The sequence below is a fragment of the Sapajus apella genome, unplaced genomic scaffold, assembly GCF_009761245.1.
Source record: "Sapajus apella isolate SASKATOON/1434 unplaced genomic scaffold, GSC_monkey_1.0 scaffold33, whole genome shotgun sequence".
In the NCBI taxonomy this organism is placed as follows: domain Eukaryota; kingdom Metazoa; phylum Chordata; class Mammalia; order Primates; family Cebidae; genus Sapajus; species Sapajus apella.
The window spans coordinates 6634002-6661310 of record NW_022436973.1 but is presented as its reverse complement, the minus strand read 5'-3'; the positions used below and the strand labels follow the sequence as shown (position 1 = coordinate 6661310).

Below are 27309 nucleotides of genomic sequence, written 5' to 3'. Positions count from 1 at the left end.
CCAGCATACAGCAACTCGATCCCACCCTGAACCCCAGTGAATGGCTTGAGAGAAATAATACCAGCAATCAGGTAACAATGAGACATATACAGCTTTATTTAATAATCTGTAAAAAGTCATACTCTGGCAGAGTGATGCATTCATTATCTCAGCAGAAAGCAAACAATGTGTCTGAAAAGCCCCTTCCCAAGATTTGGAACTGTGTAACCCTGAGCTTACATCTCAATGCTCCCAAGAGCTGGGCTCTTGCTATGTGGCAGCTGGTTTCCACAGTTCTTTCTCTCACCCTCCAGTGATACTCTCTGGCTGGCTGTGACTCCCTCACCTAACAGTAGACAGGAGGCTGAAAACAACTTTACCTGGACAGGGCTGCCTCTACAGATGGGCCCCTTCCTTCCTACAAAAGAGAGTTCATAAGATTAAGAATGTTTCTGATGGCAGGCACAATGACTCACACCTACAATCCCAGCAGTTGGGAGGCCAAGGTGGGCGGATCACCTGAGGTCAGGAGTTTGAGACCAGCCTGGACAACATAGCGAAACCCCATCTCTACTAAAATACAAAAACTAGCCAGGTGTGATGGCAGGTGCCTGTAGTCCCAGCTCACAGGCAAGGATAACACAGCCACTTGAGACAAGAGTTCTCCCCTCAGCCACCTGAGAGAAAAACTGCTTGAGCCTGAGAGGCAGAGGTTGCAGTGAGCCAAGCTCGTGCCATTGCACTCTAGCCTGCGCCACAGAGTGAGACTCTGTCTCAAACAAACAAACAAAAAAACCAAGGACTCTTTCTGAGAAATGAGTTCTGTATTAATTTAATTTGGCTTCCATATGGCTGCTGAAATCAAGCTTATTAAACATGATACAATGTTAATGGCTGTTCCTCTCCCCCCACCCATTTCTCCACCATCTACATGCTTTTTAAACATCCCTCTCCCCTTTCTGGGAAGTGAGGAATGGAGAAATGCTCTCATCATAGACCTAAGAGGCACTTCTTGTGGATATGTGGATGTCTGGTATCAGATACTGCAGAAATAGCAGTTTTGTTCTTGCAGAGCAGGGGCCTGGCATTTTGTTTTCCACCTTCCTGTGCTAACTGAGTCCACTAATTAAGCCACATTCACTCCTAGGAAACAACTCTTATGTTGAATCAGAACCTCACCGATGGTTCATGGGCTTCCAGCAGAATATATTCCTCCCTTTTATTTATAGAATAGTATACAGGAATCCATTTGGACAGAAGGAGCCTCTCTATGTAACAGGCAGCCTTCTACTATTGGTCACAATCAATCAATGGTCCAGGCAGTAATAATGATTTTCCACATTCCTCCAAGATGCTCTTTTCTGAAATCACTTTGCAAATTTTGTTGACCAATTTGCAAACAAAAGAGAATGCAGTTGGCCTACCCAACCTAGAAATCTGTTCTGCCTAATTCCCTTAAAAAAAACCATTGAGAATGCAAAATAAGTCCCTTTTTCGTTTTTTGCAGAAGCACTACAAGAAAGCATGTCTAAAACCACAGAACTATGCACACACAAACACAGACACGCGTGCTCGCACACACACAGAGTTGGGATCAAAGAATCTTATCTGATACATAGTTTGAGGGGGCACGGAAAAAAGCTGGCAAGAGAGGATATGGAGAGATCTGATCAGCTAAAGATGTTGGAATGTTACAGTATGGCATGGAAGTGGTTCTTGGGATATACAAAAAAAGGGGTGGGCAGGCAGAGAGAATGATAAATCCAGGCTACTAGAGAGAGGTTCAGTGGCCATGCATGAGTTAAAGATAGTAGAGGCCAGTTTACTGGATGAAATGTTATATTATGGAGTGGTCATTTGAAGAAGGATGGACTTGCAATGATCCAGGGGAGGAGCATCTGTTTAGCAGGACACCTCCATGGTCTGGTGTCTGTCCAGGACATCAGGGGACTCACAGGATTCTTGAGTTCCATCTGACTGATTGCTGGTGACAGACCGGCTGAAGGGACTTTCTCCAGAGCCAATGCTACTTGAGGTTGAGTGGGTTCGTGATCGGGCAAGCCGGGTCATGCTGGCAGATGGTACTGTAACAGAGAACCAAAGGGGACTAGAAGATGAAGCCCTGGTTAAGCTCAGCTGACGTAGGAGTCTCATCAAAGGCTTTATGTTTAGCTTTTCCAAATCATTTATGATGACACCCAGGACAAGATATAGTCATCCCCATTTTGTATTATTTGCTCTGAGTGGTGAAACGTGACAGCACTTTAATCCTTTAGATCTGGTTGGAATCTCAGCTGATTGTAGTCCCCAGCAGAACAAGGGGAAACCCTAAGTCCAGAGTATAGCCTCTTAGCTATGCCCACACCATTCAGACAGTGATAGAATGGAAGCTCTGGGAACCCAAACAGGTAAATAAAACCTACAGTACATGCAAGACTAAACCAAAAGAAAAGAAAGACAAACACACAAGTATGAAGGTGTTTCACAAACACAGTGCAAGCCCGATACAACGAGACTACCATCCGTGTCCACAGGCTACCTTGCTACCCGGGGAGGAGACGTGTAGGACAGTGTGTGTCAAGGGGAGGGCAGGTTGGCTTGGAGCTGACCTCTACACAGGGATGAGGTGTTTAACTCAGACTCCTGTTCTGCCACTGCTTGACCCTAAGGTCCTTCCAGCTTGGCTGGGACTGGGCCTTACCTGGCATAGCCTCCCTGCCTATCCTCCTGGGCAGCAGCCACTCCCCTAGCTGTCACATGCTGGGGTCAAAAGATGCCATTATCTGCAGAGTTCTCTGGGCACAGGCTCTGACCCTCCTATTTAGAGGCAAAGCTGCCCTTGGATTCCTGTGTCTGGAGGTTAATTCAAGGATCAGTAGGTGGTGGTGGAAGACAGGCCCTGTCTATCAAATTTCAGCTGCTGCTGTGACCCTGGATTTAGGATGACAAGAGGAGGCCTTCCCCTTACAACCAGATCCTTTCTTACTCCTGGGGGACCAGGGCTGGACCTGTAGGCTAAATCTCTTGGGGCATACTGAGCCACGTTCTATTGGGCTCTCACTGCACAGGAAGACCGCGGACATGCTACAGGCAGCCAGTGCAGCCAGGAGAGGCTGGAAGGCAGGGCGGAGCCAGCACAGAGGAAGGTACCTGACTCGGTGCTCAAGTGACTGAGCTGCACATACGGGACTGGAAGCAGGATGGACATAGGAAAAGCCAGGTTAGTGACCTGAGAGTGCCAAGTGGCAACCTCAGTTGCCTGATAGACACTGACAGAATACTCTAAGACAGGGATAAAATTTTATTTTAAGCTCCCAGAGAGGAGGGGAGGCTGACAGATAATTAATAGCATCTCAGATGTTACTTTCCTCAATTAGAAAAAAGCAATTGTTTTCCTCTCCAATATAAATAGTCATCTTGCTTTGGATCAGAAATGGGCTGGAAGATCAGCTGTTTTTTGGCAAAGGATAAGAAGGGGCTAGGAGAGGGGCTCCTGCTCCTCCCAGTGAGCCATAGGGCTGTGGATGTGGGCTCGGTTGGTAGCAGCTCACAGGCAAGGATGACACAGCCACTTGAGACAAGACATACACGGTCTGCCTGGCAGGTACAGGGCTGTACCCAGGGCCCAGCTGCCCAGAGCAGCTGACCTGGTGGCTCACTAATGACCATTATTCACACTAATACCAAAGACAGGAGAAAAATCACCCTACTGGGTAAAGAGCTCTGTACCTGGGTGAAAGAGTTTTTCTTAAAACTCCAAGAAAGGAGCACATGTAGAGAATTCTGTGACCATGAGAATGCTCGGGGGTCATACAATACAAGAAACCAGGACAATGGCATATGATATGGACACACCCTTGGACTTGCTCTAAAACAACTCTCCAAGTTCATCTCCTAGGGAGAAAGACACTACCAAGAATACTGCCCTTTTCTCCTGGAGTCTCCATTTCATATCTCTAGGTCTGGAGTTATTAACCACCTGAGTTTAAATGCAAACCATAATTTCAGATTCACACCTAGGACAGACAGCCTAAGCTTCAGTGGTTCAAAATGTGGGCTCTGGAGTCAAACTGCCAGAGTGTGAATCATAGCTCTACAGCTAAATTTTTACTCTGGGAAATGTGCTTAGCCTTTTTGAGACTCAGTTTCTTCTTCTATAAAATGGCACTAATAACAGAATGACCTCTTAGATTAAGAATACATAGTACCTGACAAAAGTAAGTGCTGAGTGTTAGCATATTATAAATACACACGAATGAATGTTCCATCAACATTTTGGTTTCTACTTTGCTTAAGGCTAGCTGATACAGTTATATCCCAAGAATTGTGGGCTCCCAGATGCGAAGCTGACCCCCAATATTCATAAATTGTTGCTAGATAGAAAGTTGTGTACTACTCACTGTAGCCCATTCCCTGCAAAAAGTACTTGAAGGCCTCGGTGAGCTTCCCAGGCTGGGGGCACAAAACGAGAGGGCATTAATCTTTGCATAGACAGAGAGGCAGAATTAAAAGGGTGTTTTAAAAAAAAACCTCCTTACCTGAACTACCTGGGGCAGTCCCCCACAGTCTGCCATCTAGAAAAGGAGAAATATGCAAGTCAGCTGGGACTTACCCTTAAGAGAATTGCTCTGAACATCCCAAGTCCTTTCAAACAGAACAAAATCGAGTTCTAGGTTTTAGTTAATGTTTAAATGCAAGTTTACATCTCAATGCATTCACATACAAAGACTTATAACCTTGGATGAAAATCTGAAATAATTATTCCATACTTATTTATCAATAAGACTGAAGGGCTGACTTTCAGGCCCATGGTGGCAATTTTCTTTTGCGGTGATAGTGAAGTTAACCACTACTCTCAATTGTGGAAACCACCTGAGAATGTTCCTTTCAGAGTCCTCGAACAGTGTGACCCTAGCTTCTCCGTGCATCATGCTTTCCAAGTCTCATTTCAACTCTACGTTATCTTTCTTTCCTTCATGAGTAAGGGCACTCTGCCATCAGGAGCTGATACTGATTCAGCCAGCTCACTCAGTCAACCACTTTCCTCTAATAGCTGGGTTTGGTAATGCTGCTTTTCACTTCATAAACATTTACAGCTGGTTATTCTCACATATGCAAGCATTTCTAAGGTATGGCTTCATTAGTGTACACTGGAATTACCTGAAGGACTTATTAAAACTCAGATTCTTGGATCCTTGTCCCAGAGATTCTGATTTGACAGGTCTGGGGTATGGTTCAAGAACGTCTATTTCTAATAAGCTCCCAGGTGATTTGAATCTACTCACCATAGAAAAGCATTTTTAGGGTATAGTGGCCAAACATAGGCCTGCTCTCTTCCTTCCAGCTGTTATGCACTCTGGGCTCAGATGGTATCCTATTCAGGCTGACTGGCTTTTTTAAAGAAAAGGGACACGAACCCCATGGTTTCAACTCACTGGCATTAAAACTTATTTTGAGGGGGGACTGCTACTGAGGAGAGTGCCACAGAAGACACAGAAATTTGAGATTAACAAGGGCGAGTCCCCCGAAAATTCTAAGCATAAGATTGTAAATAAACACTTAATCTAACAAATATACACAAAACCAAACTAGCGCAGGCTGTATTTTCATGAAGTTTAGGAGCTGAAACCTGATGAGAACCACTGAACAGTTCCCATATGCAGAGAGAATACTGGGAGAAACTATTCCCAAGATGGGTACCTATCAAACAGTTTGAGAATAAGTTCAATCTGCCATAGGAGTTATCTACTCTATTCTATGGGGTTGTAGATGGGCATTTTTTCCCCAAAATAACTGGCTATGTTATTGTAGTTTTGTGCTTTTGAATACTGATTCAAACCTGAAGTGAGAAATTAATTTGAAACTGCAAACTTAAAAAACAATCGATATTTTATTTTTGTCAAAAAAAATTTTTTTTGAGATAAAGTCTCACTCTTGTTGCCCAGGCTAGAATACAATGGTGCAATCTTGGCTTACTGTAACCTCTGCATCCTAGGTTTAAGCGATTCTCCTGCCTCGGCCTCTGGAGTAGCTGGGATTACAGGCACCTGCTACCATGGCTGGCTAATTTTTGTATTTTTAGTAGAGATGAGGTTTCACCATGTTGGGCAGGCTGGTCTTGACTCCTGGCCTCCGCCTCCCAAAGTGCTGGGATTACAGGCATGAGCCACCATGCCCAGCCCCCAGAAAAAATTTTTAGACCAGACATCAACTGACTGGAGGCCAGAACATTTTGAGTGTGCTCACCTCGGAGCACTAACCTCACGTTATCTTTCTAGGAACTACAGGCCATTTCTGGTAACAGCACTTTCCTTTCAAACACACCTCAAAGAGAAAAGGAAGAGGCAGAGGTCTTTCACACTGAAAATGTAGCAGTAAGCAACATATGATCAGCATTTAAATCTACAGTAGTCCAAATTCAAACTAGATGGTCAGCTACCTAAAAACTTTAGTAGGGGCTCTAGGAAGAGCTAGGTTGAAACAATGTCAGGTAAAAACTCCTGCCTAGGATATACTCAAAAGGGGAGACACTTGATACTAACTCTAGCAATTTAGCTTAAGAGTTGCTCTGTATTTGCCCTAAGAGAAAGAACATGCATCCACCCTCATCATTAGAATTGTTACTGAAAGTTTCCTTATCAATACAGCAGGATTTTGCATATAAAGAATTTATATCCATTGTCTTAATTCTCACAACACTAAATAATGTTTACAAAGTTTATTTTATTTTATTTTTTTTGAGACAGGGTTTCACTCTGTCACCTAGGCTGGAGTGCAGTGTCAAGGGCACAAATCCTCGAATTCCTGGGATCAAGGAATCCTCTAGCCTCAGCCCCCTGAGTAGTTGGGGCTACAGGAACGCACTACCAAGCCCACCTAATTTTCTTATTTTTTAAATCTCACTGTGTTGCCCAGGCTGCTCTCGAACTCTTGGCTTCCCACCTTGGCCTTCCAAAGCACTGGGATTATAGGTGTGAGCCACAGCACCCAGCCAAAGTTTTTAGTTACATGGGAAAAGGCTCGGTCATAAAGTTGAGTAAAACAGATACAGGGTTGTAAATACTCTCTGACAGGGTCTCACTCTGTTGCCCAGGATGGTCTCAAAATAACTGGACTTAAGTGATCCACCCACCTCAGCCTCCCAAAGTGTTGGGATTATAGGTGTGAGCCATCATGCCCAGCACCTCTCTAATGATGTAAAAATGTATAGGAAAGGACAGCAATATTTTACCAGAGGTTTGGGTGGTAGTATTATGGTTAATTTAAATTTATTTTATTCTTTATGTTTTTCTCTTTTTTGCAGTGTTCTACAATGAGAACGTAATCAGCAAAAAAGCATTATTTTATTTTATTTATTTATTTTTGAGACAGAATCTCGCTCTGTTGCCCAGGCTGGAGTGAAGTGGTACGATCTCGGCTCACTGCAACCTCTGCCACCTGGGTTCAAGCAATTACCTTGCCTCAGCCTCCGAGTAGCTGGGAATACAGGCATGTGCAACCACACCCAGTTAATTTTTGTATTTTTAGTAGAGACAGGGTTTTGCCATATTGGCCAGGCTGGTATCAAACCCCTGACCTCATGATCCACCTGCCTCGGCCTCCCAAAGTGCTGGGATTATAGGCATGAACCACCATACCTGGCCAAAAGCATTATTTTAAAAAGAGAATGAGATAACCAAAGAGAGGGAAGCTTTGCTTCTTTATGGGCAATTATTCCAGAAAACATGATTAATCTGAAGCATTTATAATATACTCACAAAGGGCTGGAAGTGAAGGAAGAAGACACATTACCTTTAGCAAAGTTGTATTTATAGGGTTCAGGCGGGAATTACATTCGACCTAAAATTTAACAAAGGAGAGAATAATTTTGAGTTGCTAGGAAAAAAATGAAATAGCTCGGCATGAGAATGATCTTGCAAGATCAACAGCTCAGTTTGGAGAAGGCTGAACCAGCCTAAGAGATTACCAAAACACATAGTGAAAGATATATTTATATGATACACTTCGAAGTTTCTGAGCAGATCTAAAAATTTCACTTATCTAATTTTCTCAATCTGTTACATGTCTTTAAAAAAACTGCAAGCTAAATCTAATTCTTCCTGCTGGCTAGCTACATAACATGAAGTCGGTTACCTTACTTCTTTGAAAAATGAACTGGACCACCGGGCGTGGTGGCTCATACCTGTAATTCCAGCACTTTGGGAGGCTGAGGCGGGTGGATCACCTGAGGTCAGGAGTTCGAGACCAGTTTAACCAACATGGAGAAACCTTGCCTCTACTGAAAATTCAAAATTAGCTGGGTGTGGTGCCGCATGCCTGTAATCTCAACTACCCGGGAGGCTAAGGCAGGAGAATCACTTGAACCTGGGAGGAGGAGGTTGCAGTGAGCTGAGATTCCGCCACTGCACTCCAGCCTGGGCAACAAGAGTGAAATTCTGTCTAAAAAAAAAAAAAAAAAAACAGACTGGACCATGGGTCCTCTCCTGCTCCTGCTGGGATCTCTTTAATGGCTTCTGAGCACAAGCGGTTCTAATGACTAAGTCCTAAGCACCTCCCCTAACTCTTTCCTTAGTGGGTTTGTTATTCCTTATGTCCTCACTCTTTTCTATCTCAAGGTCTTTGGCTATCCAGCCTAAAGTTGAACTCTTCTCATTTTTCTCTCAGAGTCATTTAATTAAGAATCATAGCCCTGTGCATTCACATGTCTGATATCCTGTACCCTTGTGTTCATGAGGGCAGGGATCTCAAAGAAAACGTTTTGGGGAGACAATCTCTCGGTTCAGCATTGTTTTAGGGCTATTTTGATCAACTGGATCTCTCCGTTTATAGGTTTGCTAAGAACACACATATAAAATCTGTGCTGATAGTCTGGATCCAGCAGGGTCAAACATGTAATACAAAGCAAAATGAACCACTCTAAACACTTCACAACTAAGCTGGGTGCACAGAAAGAGGAGTGGGATTTCTACAGATAGATAAAGGGAAAGTATGAGTGTTTGAGGACTTCCAGAATCAAGGTGAAAGCATAAGCATAGCCCAGAGGTGGGAACGGTACATCTGCAGAGGCAAGTGTGAGGTAAGGTAGACTGGAGGTGAGGCTGGGGCACAGGCTGGAGCTAACTGTGGAAGGCGGGATGCCACAGAAGGTGTCTGAAGTGACAGGATTTGAGTTGTTTTAGGAATGGCCTACATGACAGACTGCAGTGGCAGCAAGCAGTGGTTAAAATTACCTAGGCAAGACCCAGTAATCCAGATGAACTTTTGCTCTCAGGATTGCGGGTGGGCAGGTATACAAAACTTCTAAAATCAGGGATAATATAAAAAGTGAGGATCACCAAATCAGAGTTTTGATTTGCTTTACACAAAGGACAATGCAGGCTGTGACAAACGAATGTATCAGTTCACTACAGAATGTGCATTAACTCTAAAAGGTAGAATTTAAAAACTGGATCTCTAACTGCTAGGCACAGTGCTTAGAACATAGTAGATATACTATAAATATTTTCAGGAAGAATGAACTCCAAAATCTGGATTTAATATAATAAATCATGCTTTCCTTGATTCACTACTTTGCAATTTCTACAACATTATAAGAAGTCTTGATACCTGGTAGACCAACCACAATCATTGTTTTTGTTTCTGTTTTTTTTTTTTTTTTTTTTGAAACAGAGTCTTGCTCTGTCACCCAGGCTGGAGTGTAGTGGCACGATCTCAGATCACTGCAATCTCTGCCTCCTGAGTTCAGGCAATTCTCCCACTGAGTAGCTGGGATTACAGGTGTGCACCACCACACCCAGCTCATTTTTGTATTTTTAGTAGAGACAGGGTTTTGCCATGTTGGCTAGGCTGATCTTGAACTCCTGACCTCAAGTGATCTGCTCACCTTGGCCTCCCAAAGTGCTGGGATTACAGGCGTGAGCCACTGTGCCCAGCCACACGCCATGTATTTCACACCAGACACAGAGTGTTTTACAGGGCAGTTCAGAGACATGCGAATATATCCTTTCACAACTGCATATTCTTGCCCTACAATCATTTCCCTGCTCCACAAACCTTCTCAACTATGTCTAAACCTCTGATCATTTGTTAGACTTCCTTTCCAAATAGACTCCTTTGCTCTATTTAGGGCAGAAGTGAAGGCAGCCAAAGAAATCAAGTAATTTCACAGAGATACTTGGTTAAGTTATATATGCTGTGGGAAACACATAATTAGACATATGAAAAACTATCAACTTCATTTTTAATCAAATAAATGCAAATTAAAACAGTGAGATACTATTTTTAACCTATCAAATTAACTACTAATAAAAAAAGAATCAATGCTAGACAGCGTGCAGTGAAACAGGCATGCTTATACAGTGCTGGTGGCAATATATTGGTATATCCTTTCTGGAAAGGAACCTGGCAAAATGTATTAAAAACTTTATAAAGATTTATAATTTTAGACATATTAATTCCACTTCTGGAAACCCATCCCAAAGAAATAATCAAAGATTCAAAGATTTCCTAAGGATGTTCAACAGTAACATTTTATTTGTTTATTTATTTAGAGATGAAGTCTCACTCTTGTCCCCCAGGCTGGAGTGCAATGGCATGATCTCGGCTCACTGCAACCTCCACCTCCTGGGTTCAAGCCATTCTCCTGCCTCAACCTCCTGAGGAGCTGGGATTACAAGCACCTGCCACCATGCCTAGCTAATTTTTGCATTTTTAGTATATTCGGGTTTCACCATGATCAGGCTGGTCTCGAACTCCTGACCGCAGGTTATCTGCCCACCCACCTTGGCCTCCAAAGTGCGGGGATTACAGGTACGAGCAACTGGCACTCTTGGCTCACTGCAGCTTCTGCCTCCCGGGTTCGAGTGATTCTCCTAAGCCTCCCAAGTAGCTGGGACTACAGGCATGCACTACCACACCTAGCTGATTTTTTGTATTTTTAATAGAGACGGGGTTTCACCATGTTGGCCAGGTTGGTTTTGAACTCCTGACCTCAGGTGATCCACCCACCTCAGCCTCCCAAAGTGCTGGAATCCCAGCACAAAGTGCTGGGATTACAGGTGTGAGCCACTGCACCTGGCCAACAGTAACATTATTAATAGCACAAAATTGGAATTAATCAACATGAGAATAAAGTTAAATAAATAATGGTAAATCTACAGACATACTGACTCTATAATGGAAAAATGCTATCAAAAGTGTTAAGTCAGGCCCCCAAATCTTATATATTCAATATAATCAGGTCTATGTAAAGCAAAAGGTAATTAATCGTCTGTCTTTAGGTAATGGGATTATGATTTTCCCCCATCTTTCTATTTTTTTTTTTTTTTTTTTTTTTTTAGACGGAGTTTCGCTCTTGTTACCCAGGCTGGAGTGCAATGGCGCGATCTCGGCTCACCACAACCTCCGCCTCCTGGGTTCAGGCAATTCTCCTGCCTCAGCCTCCTGAGTAGTTGGGATTACAGGCACGCACCACCATGCCCAGCTAATGTTTTGTATTTTTAGTAGAGACGGGGTTTCACCATGTTGACCAGGATGGTCTCGATCTGTTGACCTCGTGATCCACCCGCCTCGGCCTCCCAAAGTGCTGGGATTACAGGCTTGAGCCACCGCGCCCAGCCCATCTTTCTATTTTTACATTTTTTTCATATTTTCTACAATGAGCATATATAATTTTTATCCATGTGCTATGTCCTTCAGAAGAAGGTAGAGATGGCCTTCCAGCCTGCTCAATTTATGGTGGCAATCTATTCCAGATTAAAGGCTGACGCTGTCAGAAATCTGATAATAAGTAAATGGTGTTAGTTGTACTACTTGCCACAAAGTGAACTCCACCACACAAAACAATCAAGAACAAAACTGATCCCATCTGATGAAATCTAGTGATTGACGAATTAACTTTCTAAAATGTATGACAAAGAGCAAACCCTGATATGTGTAATCAGAAAACAAAAATTAGTATTTACCAACTGTTTCTAGTGTGTCAGCAGTGTGTTACATACTTTTTTTTGAGACAGGGTCTTACTCTGTCACCCAGGCTGGAGTGCAGTGGTGCAATCATGGCTCACTGCAGGCTTGACCTCCTAAGCTCAAGCAATCCTCCTACCTCAGCCTCTAGAGAAGCTGGGACTAAAGCCTAACCTAATTCAAAAAAATTTTTTGTAGGGTTAGGGTCCCACTGTGTTGCCCACTGGTCTCAAACTCCTGGGCTCAAGTGATCCTCCTGCCTCAGCCTCCCAAAGTGTTGGGAATATAGGTGTGAGCCACTGGACCCAGCCTATAATTTTTTTTTTTGAGAGGGAGTCTCGCTCTGTTACCCAGGCTGGAGAACAGTGGCATGATCTTGGCTCACTGCAACCTCTGCCTCCCAGGTTCAAGCGATTCTCCTGCCTCAGTCTCACAAGTAGCTGGGATTACAGGTGCCCACCACCACGCCTGGCTAATTTGCTTTTGTATTTTTAGTAGAGATGGGGGTTTTACCATGTTGGCCTGGCTGGTCTCAAACTCCTGACCTCAGGTGATCTGCCCGCCTCAGCCTCGCCAAGTGCTGTGATTACAGGTGTGCTTACACCACACCCAGCCCAGCCTATAATTTTATTACATTTTAATCTCATTATCTTCACAGCATCAGAACATACTTACCACGGCCTCAACTGCAGGCGAACTGTCCCCTACCACCAGTAAAGTAGAACACCTAGGTAGGCAAAATAAGAGGTGTCACTCAGCAAATAGGCACATAAATTCCACTGAACACCAAATTAGTCTATGAATGTAAAGATATTTGGCAAGTCAGTTGAAGAAACTGAGGAACTTACTTTAATGTTTTTAATTTGTTATCATTTTGGCCCAGTATGGGTCTTTCGATCTCCAGGTCTCTGCGTCTAGAAAAACAAAGCAAAAGCAATGCCCTTTTTGGGTAAAGTCATAGCAACTCAGGTTATTTTCTGGTCATAAACACCAAAATGTATCAAGGAATGTGAAATTTACCTTTCCTTCACACCTGAGAAGGGAAGAGGCCCTGTGACTTGGTTCTTGAGTCGCCACTTCAGTGGCGTCCTGAGTGGTACAGGGCAGGAAGGAGGCTCCTGGCTAAACCCTGCAGGACTCTTTGGGATGCTACAAGGAGACAGCCTCAAAACCCAACAGCAACACCACTGAAGCTCTCAAGTCCTAACTGTTTAACTTATAGGAATAAATTCCTTAAGAGAAGAGAATGACTAACATTTTGAGTAGAGGGGGAAGGGTGTTTTCTTTGTAACTAACAGAGTTTAGCACAGGACTTAATCTTTCTAATTTCAGTTAAAAATAGGGAGGCTCCGTTATACAGAAGAAACAGCTAGAGAGACAAGGTTCAAAATCTGGCTTTGCTTCTTCCTGGCTGTATAACTCTGGGTAAGTTACAGCTGACCCATTTCGTCCATCTTTGCCCATGTTTCTAGAAAACCAGAAGGGGCTCACATTTTCACCTCGAAGGAGCTGGTCTCAGGATTAGATACAGTCCTCTCTCCTCCCCTGCCTCCTCTTTTTAGACCTGTCTACATTTAAGTGAAGAAATAGGAAAAAAATATACCCATTATAGGAATTCAAGAAGAGCTGCAGGTTGTCTTGATTGATGTCTTGGGCAATATGCATTCTGTAGGTTTGGATCAGGTCCAGGTTGGCCTGTAACTCTTCCTAGAACAATTCAAAGAAGACACAGGTAAGCTTCTGAGCTCCAGAACAAGTCCATCTTATTTATTTTGCATTTTCAATACCACAAGCCAAACCACACGGCTCATAATGTGGACTAGGGCAGAGCCTGGAGGCTACTGATGTACTGGTAGGCTGAATGGCTGATTATTTGCATCGGACTGGTTCAGTGCCATATTCTGTGTCAGATGAGGGCAGAAAAGGACCTATTATGGATTCAAGTACTAGCTGTGGAACTTAGGTCACCTCATTACTCGGAACCCTGATTTCTTTGTATGTTTTTTTAATGTTCTGCCATTCTTTACAAAAATGAAGATATTGTAAAAATGAAGATAATAACCAGCTATCTGACAAGGCTGTTTTAAAGATTAAATAAGAAAAGTTATATAAACATATAAACCGTAAAGTGTAAAACAAATGGAAGGTAACATTTCTTTTCTTTTTTTATGAGGCAGAGTCTTGCTCAAACACCTTGGCACAGTCTCGGCTCACTGCAATCTCCATCTCCCGGGTTCAAGCAATTCTCCTGCCCCAGTATCCTGAGTAGCTGGGATTAGAGGCATGGACCACCACGCCCAGCTAATTTTTTTGTATTTTTAGTAGAGACGGAGTCTCACCATGTTCAAGATATTCAACAGTAACATTATTTTATTTTTTGAGACAGAATCTTGCTCTTTCTCACCCAGGCAGGAGTGCAGTGCGTGATCTTGGCTCACTGCAACCTCTGCCTCCCAGGTTCAAGTGATTCTCCTGTCTCCCAAGTAACTGAGACTACAGGCGCACACTACCACACCTGGCTAATTTTTTGTATTTTTAGTAGAGACAGGGTTTCAACATGTTGGCTAGGCTGCTCTCAAACTCCTGATCTCAGGTGATCTGCCTGCCTCGGCCTCTCAAAGTGCTGGGATTACAGATGTGAGCTACTGTGCCTGGCTATATTTCTTTTAATAACCATAAAGCTGTCCAATTAATTTATCCATACCTTCACTGATATAATCAGCATATTACCTATCTATATATACCACCATTTAACATTATACATTGTATAACTGTATATTCCATTATGTTTATGATACTTTATTGATTTAGTAATTTATTACTAAATTACTAAAGGATGCAAGAAAGGAAAATTCTTGCATTGAAGGAAAGAAATATATCAGGGATAATTAAGAAGTCTGTTAATCCAGGGCAATGTGTAAATTTCACCACCAAGCCTTATTAGAGAAATAGAGATACGGAAAATTTGTTTGCATTTTCACCACCATGCGGATGTCATGAGCCCAGAATACAGTTGGATACTGACAAGAGTCTACATGAAACTGAAGGGTACCCAAATCACTACTAGAAAACTTTGTGAGAGCCCCAGTCTCATTCTAAAGATATTATCGTAAGAAAAGTGAATACCAAATGACAGCCCAGGTGTGGTGGCTCATGCCTGTAATTCCAGCACTTTGGGAGGCTGAGGCAGGAGGATCACTTGAGGCCAGGAGTTTGAGACTAGCCTAGGTTAACATAGTGAGACCCCCACCTCTACCAAAAAATTTAAAACTAGCTTAATGTAGTAGTACATGCCTGTAGTACTAGCTACTCAGGAGGCTGAAGGAGGAGGATGGCTTAAGCCCAGGAAATTGAGGCTGCCGCAAACTATGATGGCATAACTGTAATCCAGCCTGGATGACAGAGCAAGACCCTGTTCTCAATAAACAAACTGACTCCCACCTTTTTAAAAACACAAATTATAGTCCTCTAGACATTGCTCTACACTTGCTTTGCCATGTAAAGTATAGTAGAGATCATTCCTTATCCAGATATATAGACTCTCTCATTTATTTACACTACCTGTCTCCCCACATCCTTGCTAGTACAAATGTATTTTTATTTTTTTTCTTTTATTGGTGAAGATGAGCATTATTCATGTTTAAAAACCATGTTTGCTTCCATTTCAAAGCAATACAAGCATTAGTTTGCTTACTTTTTTTTAACTTATTTTTAATTTTTATTATCTTTTTGGCTGGTCAAGAGCAGTGGTGAGAGAAAGGAAGGAGTAGAACAAGGAATTCAATCTGTAACTAACTGTACAATCAATTCAGATAATTCACTACCTTCAGACCAGCCTGAATGCTTAAATTTTAAATGAACTCTTCAGCCTTATGACAATCCACTATGACCTCAAATGTTTTAAACACACATTTATATAGTTATATATAGAGTAATATATATAAAGTTTTATATATGTATGTGTATATATATTACTATACATATAGTGAGGATGTTCTTGCTTTTTAGAAATTATTAAATACTGCCCATAGCTCTCCCCTCAAAGGCCTATATAAAGTAGTATTTATTTTTGCTATACTGCCCAGGCCGGTCTTGAACTCTGGGTTCAAGTGATCCTCCCACCACAGCCTCCTGAGTAGCTGGGACCACAGCTACAGAGCCCGGCTGATTTTTGAATATTTATAAAGATAGGGTACCTCTATGGGGTACCTGCCTCAGCCTCCCAAGTAGCTGGAACTACAGGTGTATGCTACCATGCCTGGCTAATTTTTGTATTTTTAGTAGAAACAGAGTTTCACCATGTTGGCCAGGCTGGTCTCAAACATCTGACTTCAAGTGATCTGCCCACCTCAGCCTCCCAAAGCGCTGGGATTACAGACGTGAGCCACTGCATCCAACCCCTAATTTGTAGTATATTAACGCAATGAACTGCTGCTACACAGTAATAAAAAAGAATGAACTACTGACACATGGAATGACATGGATGAAAAAAAGACAGTATGTTGAGCAAAAGAAGCCAGACTCAGAGAAATATACATTCTGTTATTCCATTTATATGAAGTTTAAGACAGTCAAAAATAATCTACGGAGGTAACAGAATAGTGAATACCTTGTTTGGGGTGGGGAATTATTGAGTGGGAAAGGATAATGAAGAAAGCTTTGTGGGGTGATGAAAATGATGAAATGTTAATGATGAAAATGTTCTGTTTGTGTTCTGGGTGGTAGTTACATGAAAGTATACATCAGTAAATGATCACTGAGATGTACTTAGGATGTGTGCATTACACTATTTGTAAGTACTATCTCAATTAAAGAGAGGGCAATATGGAGGCAAAACCCAAAGGAATCAGCTGGAAGAATGAAAGTGGTTGCCACTAAAAAGCAGAATATGGGGTAGGTGACAGCCAATTTGTAATAAGCCCGGTAGAACTTCTCTACTCTAAAATATATGTGAATTTGTAACTCTGATAAAAATATAATGAAATAAAAGACTATAGACTTTGGACTTGGCCTGACCTGGATTCAAATGTCAGCTCCACACTCACCATCTGGATGGTGGTGGCAAAGTACGTTGCCTCTCTGGTCTTTGGTTTCCCTATCTTAAAATCAGACTAATAGAACCGTGTAAAAAATAGTTTGCACATCTAAAGTCTTATAAATAATCAGTAGTTGGTAAATGCTAGTTTTCTTCCCATCTGCCATTTTCCTTCAGGATAATATTTTCAATGAAGCAGATTACTCACTATTCCTACATATATTATTCTCCTCTCTCCACCCCAGCTCTCTGACCTCATTGCCCACTTATTCCATCACTCCTTTGTCAGTCACCCAACTCACTCTTCCCTTTGAAGAGGACCAGGGTCCCCCTTACCTGCCAGTTAAGTCCCCTTCCCCACCCAGCAATTATGTACATGATAACTGCCACTTTTTGTGAAGACTTCAGTTTCCTTTCCTCCCCAGCCGAAAAACATGGGGCTTGAACAAGATAATCTCTAAGCTTCTTTTAGCACTATTACTTCACAGTTTTTTTCCCTGAAATTTCTATTTCTGTGAAGCCTTTCCCAGACCTCCTAATGGCTCTAAAGATGTTTGGGGAGGCACGTGATGCTGTCAAACATTAACAGATGGCATGCTACTTACAGGAACAGGTAGCCAGAGCCGCTGTCTTCTCTCAGAGTTCCACATGGCAACAACCATGTGGCAATGAGTTAAGCATTCACCTCTGCAAGGCCACATGCCTTTCAACATTGGAAGTGTTATTTGCTGGGATGAGGTAAATTCTAAGGCAGCCCTTCTTTCCTGAAGTAAAATAAGAATTTGCATGCAAGCCAATAAACACAGCTCTTCTGGCTGGAACAGGCACTTACCTGCCCAAAGTGATGAGCCAAAATAATGTCCACAACATTGGTTGTCAGGCCAGAGAGCTGAAAAAAAATAAAAACTCTGTCTTAAGAGGGTAAGCATATGCCAAAATTTACCAAGCTGCCCAATTAAAACAAGTACACTTTATTATATATGTTATCTTTTAAAAAACAAATGACAAACCCCCACAATTCAGTGTTATACATTTTCATGAGATAGTGGTTTCAAAGAAACACAGAGACGAGAAACAAGTCAGAAAAAAACTAAGTCTCTTTTCCAGGGTAATAATGAAGCCTGCTGTGAAATAGGGAACTAGAAGAGATGCTGACCATTCCTTCTCTGAAAGCCTGACCTAGACCTCATGGCTGTTTGCTACTTCATTCCAGCCTGTGTTTCTGCATTTACACTGGATTTACGGCTGATAAGGACTGACTTAACAATCACACCCATGACTTCCAAGAGACAAAAACAGTTTTTTTCTCTTTCTTCCAGTTTTTGCTATCTGTATTTCAGGGAGTGGGAAGAAATGACTTGTTTACAGAATGTTCTTGAGTTTTAAACATTTTTCTCCAATTTTTCCCATTTCAAAATGATGCATCCCACAGTCTAACAAATGCAGCAATCTGTGTAAATCTGCATTCTGTTAGTCTATTTTCAGAAAAATTTCCAACTCAAATTATGTTGCTGATTCCTGTTAAGCCTTCTTCCTTGGTTTTATGCTGATTAGGGGTGAAGTACTGAAATGGGGATAGGCATGGGGAAGAGGTAGTGAGGGATAGACATGGCTATGCCTGGAGTAGGATTTATGTAGTCCCAGAAAGACTGAGGAGAAGTCCTGAAATCTTCACATAGGCTATCAGTGATGCACAGGTTATAAACTACAGAAAATTAGGCCAGGCGTGGTGGCTCACGCCTGTAATCCCAGAATTTTGGGAGGCCGAGGCCAGCGGATCACCTGAGGTCAGGAGTTTAAGACCAGCCTGAAGGACACATGCACACGAATGTTCATTGCAGCACTGTTTACAATAGCAAAGACCTGGAACCAACCCAAATGCCCATTGATGATAGACTGGACAGAGAAAATGTAGCACATATACACCATGGAATATTATGCAGCCATCAAAAATGATGAGTTCGTGTCCTTTGTAGGGACATGGATGAACCTGGAAACCATCATTCTCAGCAAACTGACACAAGAGCAGAAAATCAAACACCGCATGTTCTCACTCATAGGCGGGTGCTGAACAATGAGAACACATGGACACAAGGAGGGGAGCACTACACACTGGGGTCTGTTGGGGGGAAATGGGGGAGGGACGGGGGGATGGGGAGGTGGGGAGAGAGAGCATGGGGAGAAATGCCAGATATAGGTGAAGGGGAGGAAGGCAGCAAATCACACTGCCATGTGTGTGCCTATGCAACAATCTTGCATGTTCTTCACATGTACCCCAAAACCTAAAATGCAATAAAAAATAAATAAATAAATAAATAAAGACCAGCCTGACCAACATGGTGAAACCCTGTCTCTACAAAAAATACAGAAATTAGCGAGGTGTGATGGCACATGTCTGTAGTCCCAGCCACTCAGGAGGCTAAGAGAGAAGAATCACTTGAACCCAGGGGGCGGAGGTTGCAGTGAGCCAAGATCATGCCACTGTACTTCAGCCTGGACAACAGAACAAGACTCCATCTAAAAAAAAAAAAAAAAAAAATTGTACCCACATACTAAGTAAGAATTAGGACAAGACAGATTGACTGATTGATTGATAGGGTCTTACTCTATCATCCAGACTGGAGTGCAGTGGTGTCATCATAGCTCACTGTAGCCTTGACTTCTCAGGCTCAAGAGATCTGGCCTCAGCCACCTGAGTAACTGGGACTACAGGTGCACACCACCATGCCTGGCTAATTTTTAAATTTTTTGTAGATATGAGGTCTCACTATGTTGCCCAGGGTAGTCTTAAAACTCCTGAGCTCAAGCAATCTTCTAGCCTTCGCTTCCCAAAGTGCTGGGATTACTGGTGTGAAACACTGTGCCCAGCCAGGACAAATTTTAAATAAGCCAGGCTGTGAGAAGGAATTTCCACAGCATCTGCCAACAGCATTGTTAATGTGTTTTAGCTGAGAAATACCTCATTACTCCAAAATGTAAATGTAGGAAGAGATGGATAAATTATTTAGAATCTAGTTTGCTGGTAAGTAGAATATTTTAATAGTTTTAATAAAAATATGCTTATCACAGAAAATTGCAAAAAAAAAAAAAACAGAATACAAAAAAAAAAGAACATTATTCATTTTTTTTGGTGGTTGTTTTGTTTTGTTTTGAGACAGGGTCTCATTCTCTTTTTTTTTTTTTTTCTTTTGAGACGGAGTTTCGCTCTTGTTACCCAGGCTGGAGTGCAATGGCGCGATCTCGGCTCACCGCAACCTCCGCCTCCTGGGTTCAGGCAATTCTCCTGCCTCAGCCTCCTGAGTACCTGGGACTACAGACGCGCGCCACCACACCCAGCTAATTTTTTGTATTTTTAGTAGAGACGGGGTTTCACCATGTTGACCAGGATGGTCTCAATCTCTTGACCTTGTGATCCACCCGCCTCAGCCTCCCAAAGTGCTGGGATTACAGGCATGAGCCACCGCGCCTGGCCTGAGACAGGGTCTCATTCTCTTGTTCTGTTACCCAGGCTGGAGTGAAGTGGCACAATCCAGGCTCACTGCAATCTCCGCAACCTTAAGTTTTCACGTGATTCTCCAATCTCAGCTCCTGGGTAGCTGGGACCACAGGCACGTACCACCACACTTGGCTATGTTTCTGTATTTTTAGTAGAGACAGGCTTCACCATGTTGGCCAGGTGGCCAGGCTGGTCTTGAACTCCTGACCTCAAGTAATCTGTCCACTTTAATGAATGCTTTAAAGCATTAAAAAGAATGCTTTAATGACTATTCTGGGTCTGCAACTTACTAGCAATGTAATTTTACGTAATAATTTCTCTGTGGGATAGTAATGGCACCAGTGGATTGTCCTGAAGATGAAAAAGGTTAAGTATATCTAAAACATTTAAGAACAGTGCCTGGTACACAGTAAGCACTATATAGGTGTTACATTAAAAAAAAATTATTGCCCAACTCTTTAAAGCTTTTTAAGGATCACTACCTTTCAGAAAAGTTCTCAGATATTGACTTATTGAATTTCATGGTTTGAGTATCAATATAGTTTTTTATTTATTTATTTATTTTTGAGACAGGGTCTCTCTCTATCACCCAGGCAGGACGGCAGTAACATGATCATGGCTCATTGCATCCTTGAACACCTGGGCTCAAGCAATCCTTCCCCTTCAACCTCCTGAGTAGCTGGGACTGGAGGCATGTACGACCATGCCTAATTTTAAAATTTTTGTAGAGACAAAGTCTTGTTCTGTTGACCAGGCTAGTCTTAAGCTCCTGGCCTCAAGCGATCTTCCTGCCTTGGCCTCCCAAAGAGCTAGGACTATAGGCGTGAGCCACCATGCCCAGCCAAATTCTTTTTTTTTTTTTGAGACGGAGTTTCACTCATGTTACCCAGGCTGGAGTGCAATGGTGCGATCTCGGCTCACCGCAACCTTTGCCTCCTGGGTTCAGGCAATTCTCCTGCCTCAGCCTCCTGAGTAGCTGGGATTACAGGCACGCACCACCATGCCCAGCTAATTTTTTGTATTTTTAGTAGAGACGGGGTGTCACCATGTTGACCAGGATGGTCTCGATCTCTTGACCTCGTGATCCACCCGCCTTGGCCTCCCAAAGTGCTGGGATTACAGGCTTGAGCCACCGCGCCCGGCCTTTTTTTTTTTTTTGAAACAGGGTCTCTCTCTGTCACCCAGGCTGGAGTGCAGTGGTGTGATCATGGTCCACTACAGCCTCGACCTCCTGGGCTCAAGTATTCTTCCCACCTCAGCTTACCAAGTAGCTGAAACCACAGACATGTGCCACAACAACTTTTTTTTTTTTTTTTTAAGACAGTCTCACTTTGTTGCCCAGGCTGGAGTGCACTGGCGTGATCTCGACTCACTGCAACCTCCACCTCCCAGGTTCAAGCAATTCTCCTGCCTCAGTCTCCCAAGTAGCTGGGACTACAGGAGCCTGCCACCACATCTAGCTAATTTTTGTATTTTTAGTAGAGACACGGTTTCGGCATGTTGGTCATGCTGGACTCAAACTCTGGACCTCAGGTGATCCGCCCTGCCTTGGCCTCCCAAAGTGCTGAGATTACAGGCATGAGCCACCATGCCTGGTGGACAACTAGCTACTTTTAAATTTTTTTTGTTTTATTTTTTTGAGACAGAGTTTTGCTATTGTTGCCCAGGGTGACGTGCAATGGCGTGATCTCGGCTTATCGCAACCTCTGCCTCCCGGGTTCAAGCGATTCTCCTGCCTCAGCTTCCCAAGTAGCTGGAATTACAAGCATATGCCACCATGCCTGGCTAATTTTGTATTTTTACCATAGACGGGGTTTCTCCATGTTGGTCACGCTGGTCTCAAACTCCAGACCTCAGGTGATCCTCCCACTTCGGCCTCCCAAAGTGCTGGGATTACAGGCATAAGCCACTGTGCCTGGCCTACCTATAATAATCTTTTTGTAGCGATAGGGTCTCACTATGTTGCCCAGGCTGGTCTCAAACTCGTGGGCTCAAGCGATACTCCTGCCTCAGCTTTCCAAAGTGCTGAGATTACAGAGTTAAACCACTGTGCCTGGCCAATAAAGATTGTTGATACATTTAACAAGTTGGGTGGTAGCATTTTGGAGACAATGTCCTGCAATGGTGTATTAGAATATTTATGGCAATGTGAAAGTACTGAGAGGTAAGCATTTGTTCAAGATGAGATGAACAGATTGGGGACCTTTTAGCAGGAAATAAAAACTTAATCTTCTCTTTGGAAATCAGTGATTTACTATAAAATACCATAGTTTTACATTAAAATAACATACACATAACATTTGTACTTCATCAAGAAAATGGTTCAAAATTGTTTCCTTTCTAACCTAAAAACAGTGTTTTTTTCGTTTTTTTTTTGAGATGGAGTTTCACTCTTGTCATCCGGGCTGCAGTATAATGGCATGATCTCGGCTCACTGCAACCTTTGCCTCCTGGGTTCAAGCAATTCTCATGCCTCAACCTCCTGGGTAGCTGGGATTACAGGTGTGCACCACCACGCCCGGCTAATTTTTAAATTTTTAGTAGACGGGGCTTCGCTATGTTGGCCAGGCTGGTCTTGAACTCCTGATTCAGGTGATCCACCCTCCTTGGCCTCCCAAAGTTCTCAGATTACAGTGTGAGCCACTGCACCCCACAACAGTAAATTATTATTATTTTGAGGTGAAGTATTGCTCTGTTGCCCAGGTGGAAGCCCCACCCCTTCTGGGTTGGGATAGGAGCTGCCAACTGCTGCAGACCCAAGCCTCCTGCTCTATGAAGCAAGCAAGAACCCTGCCCTCCTGGACAGGGCTACAGCTGTCCAAACTGCAGCTGTGGATCTGAGCCTCCCTGTGCTCCTGGGGGAACTGTGAACAAACAGGATTTGCCTTTCCAGGTGCTGCTGCAGCCACCACGCCTGTGGTTGCAGACCTGGGCCTCTGGCTGCAGACCTGGGCTTCCGGCTCCAGGAAGCAGGCAAGAGCAGGGGACAAGCGGGAGCCCTGCCCCTTCTGAGTTGGTGGGGTAGGAGCTCCCAGATGCAGCTGCGGTGGCAGGACTGGGGAATCTCTGCAGCCTGCATTCTTGGGCACCCCAGGAAGGACCCTGCCATGCACTGGGGCCATGAATGGCAGTAGGAGGCAGATGGAGTCCTGGGTAGAAGGGAGCGGGGTCCCCAGTAAGGCCCCACCCTCAGAGCAAGGAGACCCTGAAGTCTGGGGGCTGGACTGCTAGGACCCTGGACTGGAGTGGGGACTTGTGACACCTCTTCCTGGCCTGCCCATGTACCAGTCAGCGTGCATTTCATCCTTTCTGAGGTCCATAAAAGCCCTGGCCTCAGCCAGAGCAGGGTAGAGGATAACCAAAGGATAAGAAGACAGAGACTGGACAACCAGCTGCAGAGAGGAAAACACTCTCCACTGGAGCTACAGAAATGACCTGTCAGCAGAGAAGAGCTATCCTCTCTGCTGAGAGCTTCAGAAACCTGCAGAGACATCAGAATGACTTGCCTGTGGAGAGGAGCCACCCTCTCCAGGGCCTCCTGCCTGCTAAGAGCTGAACACTCGACTGGAAAACCTGCCTACAGAGAGGAGCTACCCACTCCTCTGAGCTATTCTAACACTAAATAAAACTCTTCTTCACCCTTCATTTGTCTGTGTACCTCATTCTTCCTGGATGCAGGACAGAAACTCAAACAAAGGTGTTATGTTTCCAGCTAGAAAAATTGACACCCCAGAGATCCTGTAACACAAGGGATATAATTTTTTCCTTATTCCCGTTTTTTTCTTTTTAAAAAATATCCTTTGCCAACAGAATCACCCATTTTTTACTCTGGTTTAGGACTAGGAGTGCTTATATTTGTAAAGTCATTAGCATTCCCCTTTAGTTTCCTATCTCCTTAATAGATTTTAGAGGTTAAATTCCTTCATTTTTCAGTTGGCAAACATCAGCAATCCACATGTCTTTGGAAGCAGTAGCCCAGATACGGTGTTGGGGTTCGTTGTAGAGTGATCCATTCATTTCATTAAGAAAGTGAAAATGCAAACTATAGACTAGGAGAAGATACCTGTGAGTCCATGTACCCAGGACTCACATACAGAATTTTTTTTTTTTTTTTGAGACTGAGTCTTGCTCTGTTGCCCAGGCTGGAGTGCCATGGTACAATCTAGGCTCACTGCAGTTTCCATCTCCTGGGTTTAAGTGATTCTCCTGCCTCAGCCTCCTGAGTAGCTGGGATTATAGGTGTGCACCACCACACCCAGCTAATTTTTGTATTTTTAGTAGAGACAGGGTTTCAACATGTTGGTCAGGCTGGTCTTGAACTCCTGACCTCATGATCTGCCTGCCTCAGCCTCTCAAAGTGTTGGGATTATAGGCGTGAGCCACCGTACCCAATCCAGAATATTTTTTGAAGTGCGGAGGGGAATGAGGGTGAGAGCAAAAGACTTGAACAAGCACTTCACAGGAGGATATTCAAGAAAATAAGTTTGATATCACTTACCCTTCGGGAGATACAAATTAAAACCCAGGATTATCTACCTATAGCATAGCTTAAAATTTAAAAGATGATATAATTAAAAATTCTTATTTTAATGACTAAAGCTATTTTGGTGATGGAAAATGTAAAAATAATGTATATTAAAATATTAAAACTGCTCGTCTTTTACTAAAATTAAAAGTACCTGTAATATCAAATGTTGGTGAGGATGTGGAGCAACTGGAACTTTCACACACTGCTGGTGTGTAAATGGTCAGATACTTTGAAAACAGTTTATTTTATTTTTTTTTGAGACAAGCAGTCTTACTCTGTTGCCCAAGCTGGCATGCAGTGGTGTGATCTCGCGTCACTGCAACCTCCACCTCCTGGGTTCAAGCAATTATCCTGCCTCGGCCTCCTGAGTAGCTGGGATTACAGATGTATACCACCATGCCCTCACACCCTAGCTAATTTTCCTATTTTTAGTAGAGACAGGGTTTTGCCATGTTGGCCAGGTTAGTCTTGAACTCCTGACCTCAGATGATCCTACTGTCTCACCCTCCCAAAGTGCTGGAATTACAGGTGTGAGCTACCATGCCTAGTCTTGGTCAAATACTTTGGAAAACTGACAGTATCTACTAAAGCTAAACATACAACTGCCCTGACCAGGCGCAGTGGCTCATGCCTGTAATTCCAGCACTTTGGTAGGCCGAGGTGGGCGGATCACGAGGTCAGGAGTTCAAGACCAGCCTGGTCAACATGGTGAAACCCCATCTCTACTAAAAAAATACAAAAAAATTAGCTGGGCGTGGTGGAACGTACCTGTACTTCCAGCTACTCATGAGGCTGAGGGAGAATTGCCTGAACCCAGGAGGCAGAGGTTGTAGTGAGCTGAGATCACACCACTACACTCCAGCCTGGGCGACAGAGTGAGACTTCGTCTTAAAAAAAAAAAAAAAACAACAAAAAAAAAAACAAACAAAAAAACTATACAACTGCCCTATGACCCAGCAATTTCACTCACAGGTATAAACCCAAGAGGAATAAACATGTATGTCTACTGAAAGACATAAGGAATATGCACAGCAGCTTTACTCATAAGATCCAAATAACAGAAACAACTCATTCTGTGTATTCACACAATAGGTTACTAAACAATAATTTGGAACTAAGGTTAAATTATAATTTTTTTTTTCTGAGACGGAGTTTCACTTTTGTCATCCAGGCTGGAGTGCAATGGCGCGATCTCAGCTCATTGCAATCTCCGCCTCCCAGGTTCAAGTGATTCTCCCGTCTCCGTCCTGAGTAGCTGGGATTACAGGTGCCCGCCACCTTTCCTGGCTAATTTTTGTATTGTTAGTAGAGATGGGGTTTTACCATGTTGGCCAGGCTGGTCTCAAACTCCTGACTTCAGGTGATCTGCCCACCTCAGCCTCCCAAAGTGCTGGTATTACAGGTGTGAGCCACCACGCTCAGCCAAATTGTAATTTAGAACTACTGCTACACATAACTTGGATGAGTCTCACAGACACTGTGATGAATGAAAGAAACCAGACAGAAAAGAATACATTTTCTATGATTCCAATTTAACAGATAAAAGTCTTTAAAAACAGATAAAACATCTCTGGTGACAAAAGTCAGAATTGGTTATTTCTGGGAAGGAGAGGAAGTATCAATTAGGAAAAGATACAAGGGAATCCCGGAGTGAGCTGGAAACATTCCATATTTTGATTGGATGGTGATAATGTATGTAAACATTCTTCAAGTTACATACTTAACATTTTTACCCTTACCTGTATATATACCTCAATGAAAAATAGGTAAGCTGTTTTGAGAGGGGCAAAGAAAAGCTGATGGACACCTTCATGTGGTACTTACTTTGGAAGCTGCCCAGTCAATCCAGCCTTTAGCGCAAGGGTCAATATTAATGAGCACAAGGCCTTCCACAAATTCTGGATGATTGAGCTGAAAGATGAGGCAAAGACAATAGTATGAAAGCTACACTCCCACAGTTCTCCTAAACAGTTGGAACATGGTTGATCAGTTCTGACTTACATGCCTTAATGCCTTACATTTGAAAGTTAAGACTACAAACAGGGAGAATCTGTGGAAAATAGCTCTTCCTGGACTTAGCATCTAGAAACCACTTTCTAGTTTTACTATCAAATTACTTGTATTACTGTCAAATTATCTTGCTTTGCAAAGACCTATATGCAGTTGTTTAACTCATGGTGGATCTTCCTCATTGGGAAAGTGCCCTTGGCACAAGGGGCTGCTCCATATTAATTTATCTTTGTTCTCAACAGGGGCTTCTAAAGTTTTTTTTTTTCTGAAACCACCTGAACAGTTTATATCATCCCC

At 43.1% G+C, this 27309-nt stretch overlaps 1 protein-coding gene across 2 annotated transcripts in view; it reads right to left on the bottom strand.

Annotated features, from left to right (window-relative positions):
* Window positions 1–797: 797 nt before the first annotated feature.
* The window catches only part of NDRG3 (NDRG family member 3), a 56970-nt gene continuing 30458 nt past the window's right edge, over window positions 798–27309 (bottom strand). The window contains exons 6-14 of one of the 2 annotated variants that reach the window (XM_032295028.1): window positions 26827–26913; window positions 17811–17867; window positions 13547–13650; window positions 12792–12857; window positions 12619–12670; window positions 7771–7818; window positions 4518–4553; window positions 4380–4431; window positions 798–2063 (exon numbers count right to left, since the gene is read on the bottom strand). In XM_032295028.1, the coding sequence (XP_032150919.1) occupies window positions 1882–2063; window positions 4380–4431; window positions 4518–4553; window positions 7771–7818; window positions 12619–12670; window positions 12792–12857; window positions 13547–13650; window positions 17811–17867; window positions 26827–26913 (684 nt within the window). In that variant the 3' untranslated portion in view covers window positions 798–1881. Of the gene's footprint in view, window positions 2064–3129; window positions 3169–4379; window positions 4432–4517; window positions 4554–7770; window positions 7819–12618; window positions 12671–12791; window positions 12858–13546; window positions 13651–17810; window positions 17868–26826; window positions 26914–27309 lie in introns of both variants that reach the window. The other variant, XM_032295030.1, reaches the window with a different exon arrangement.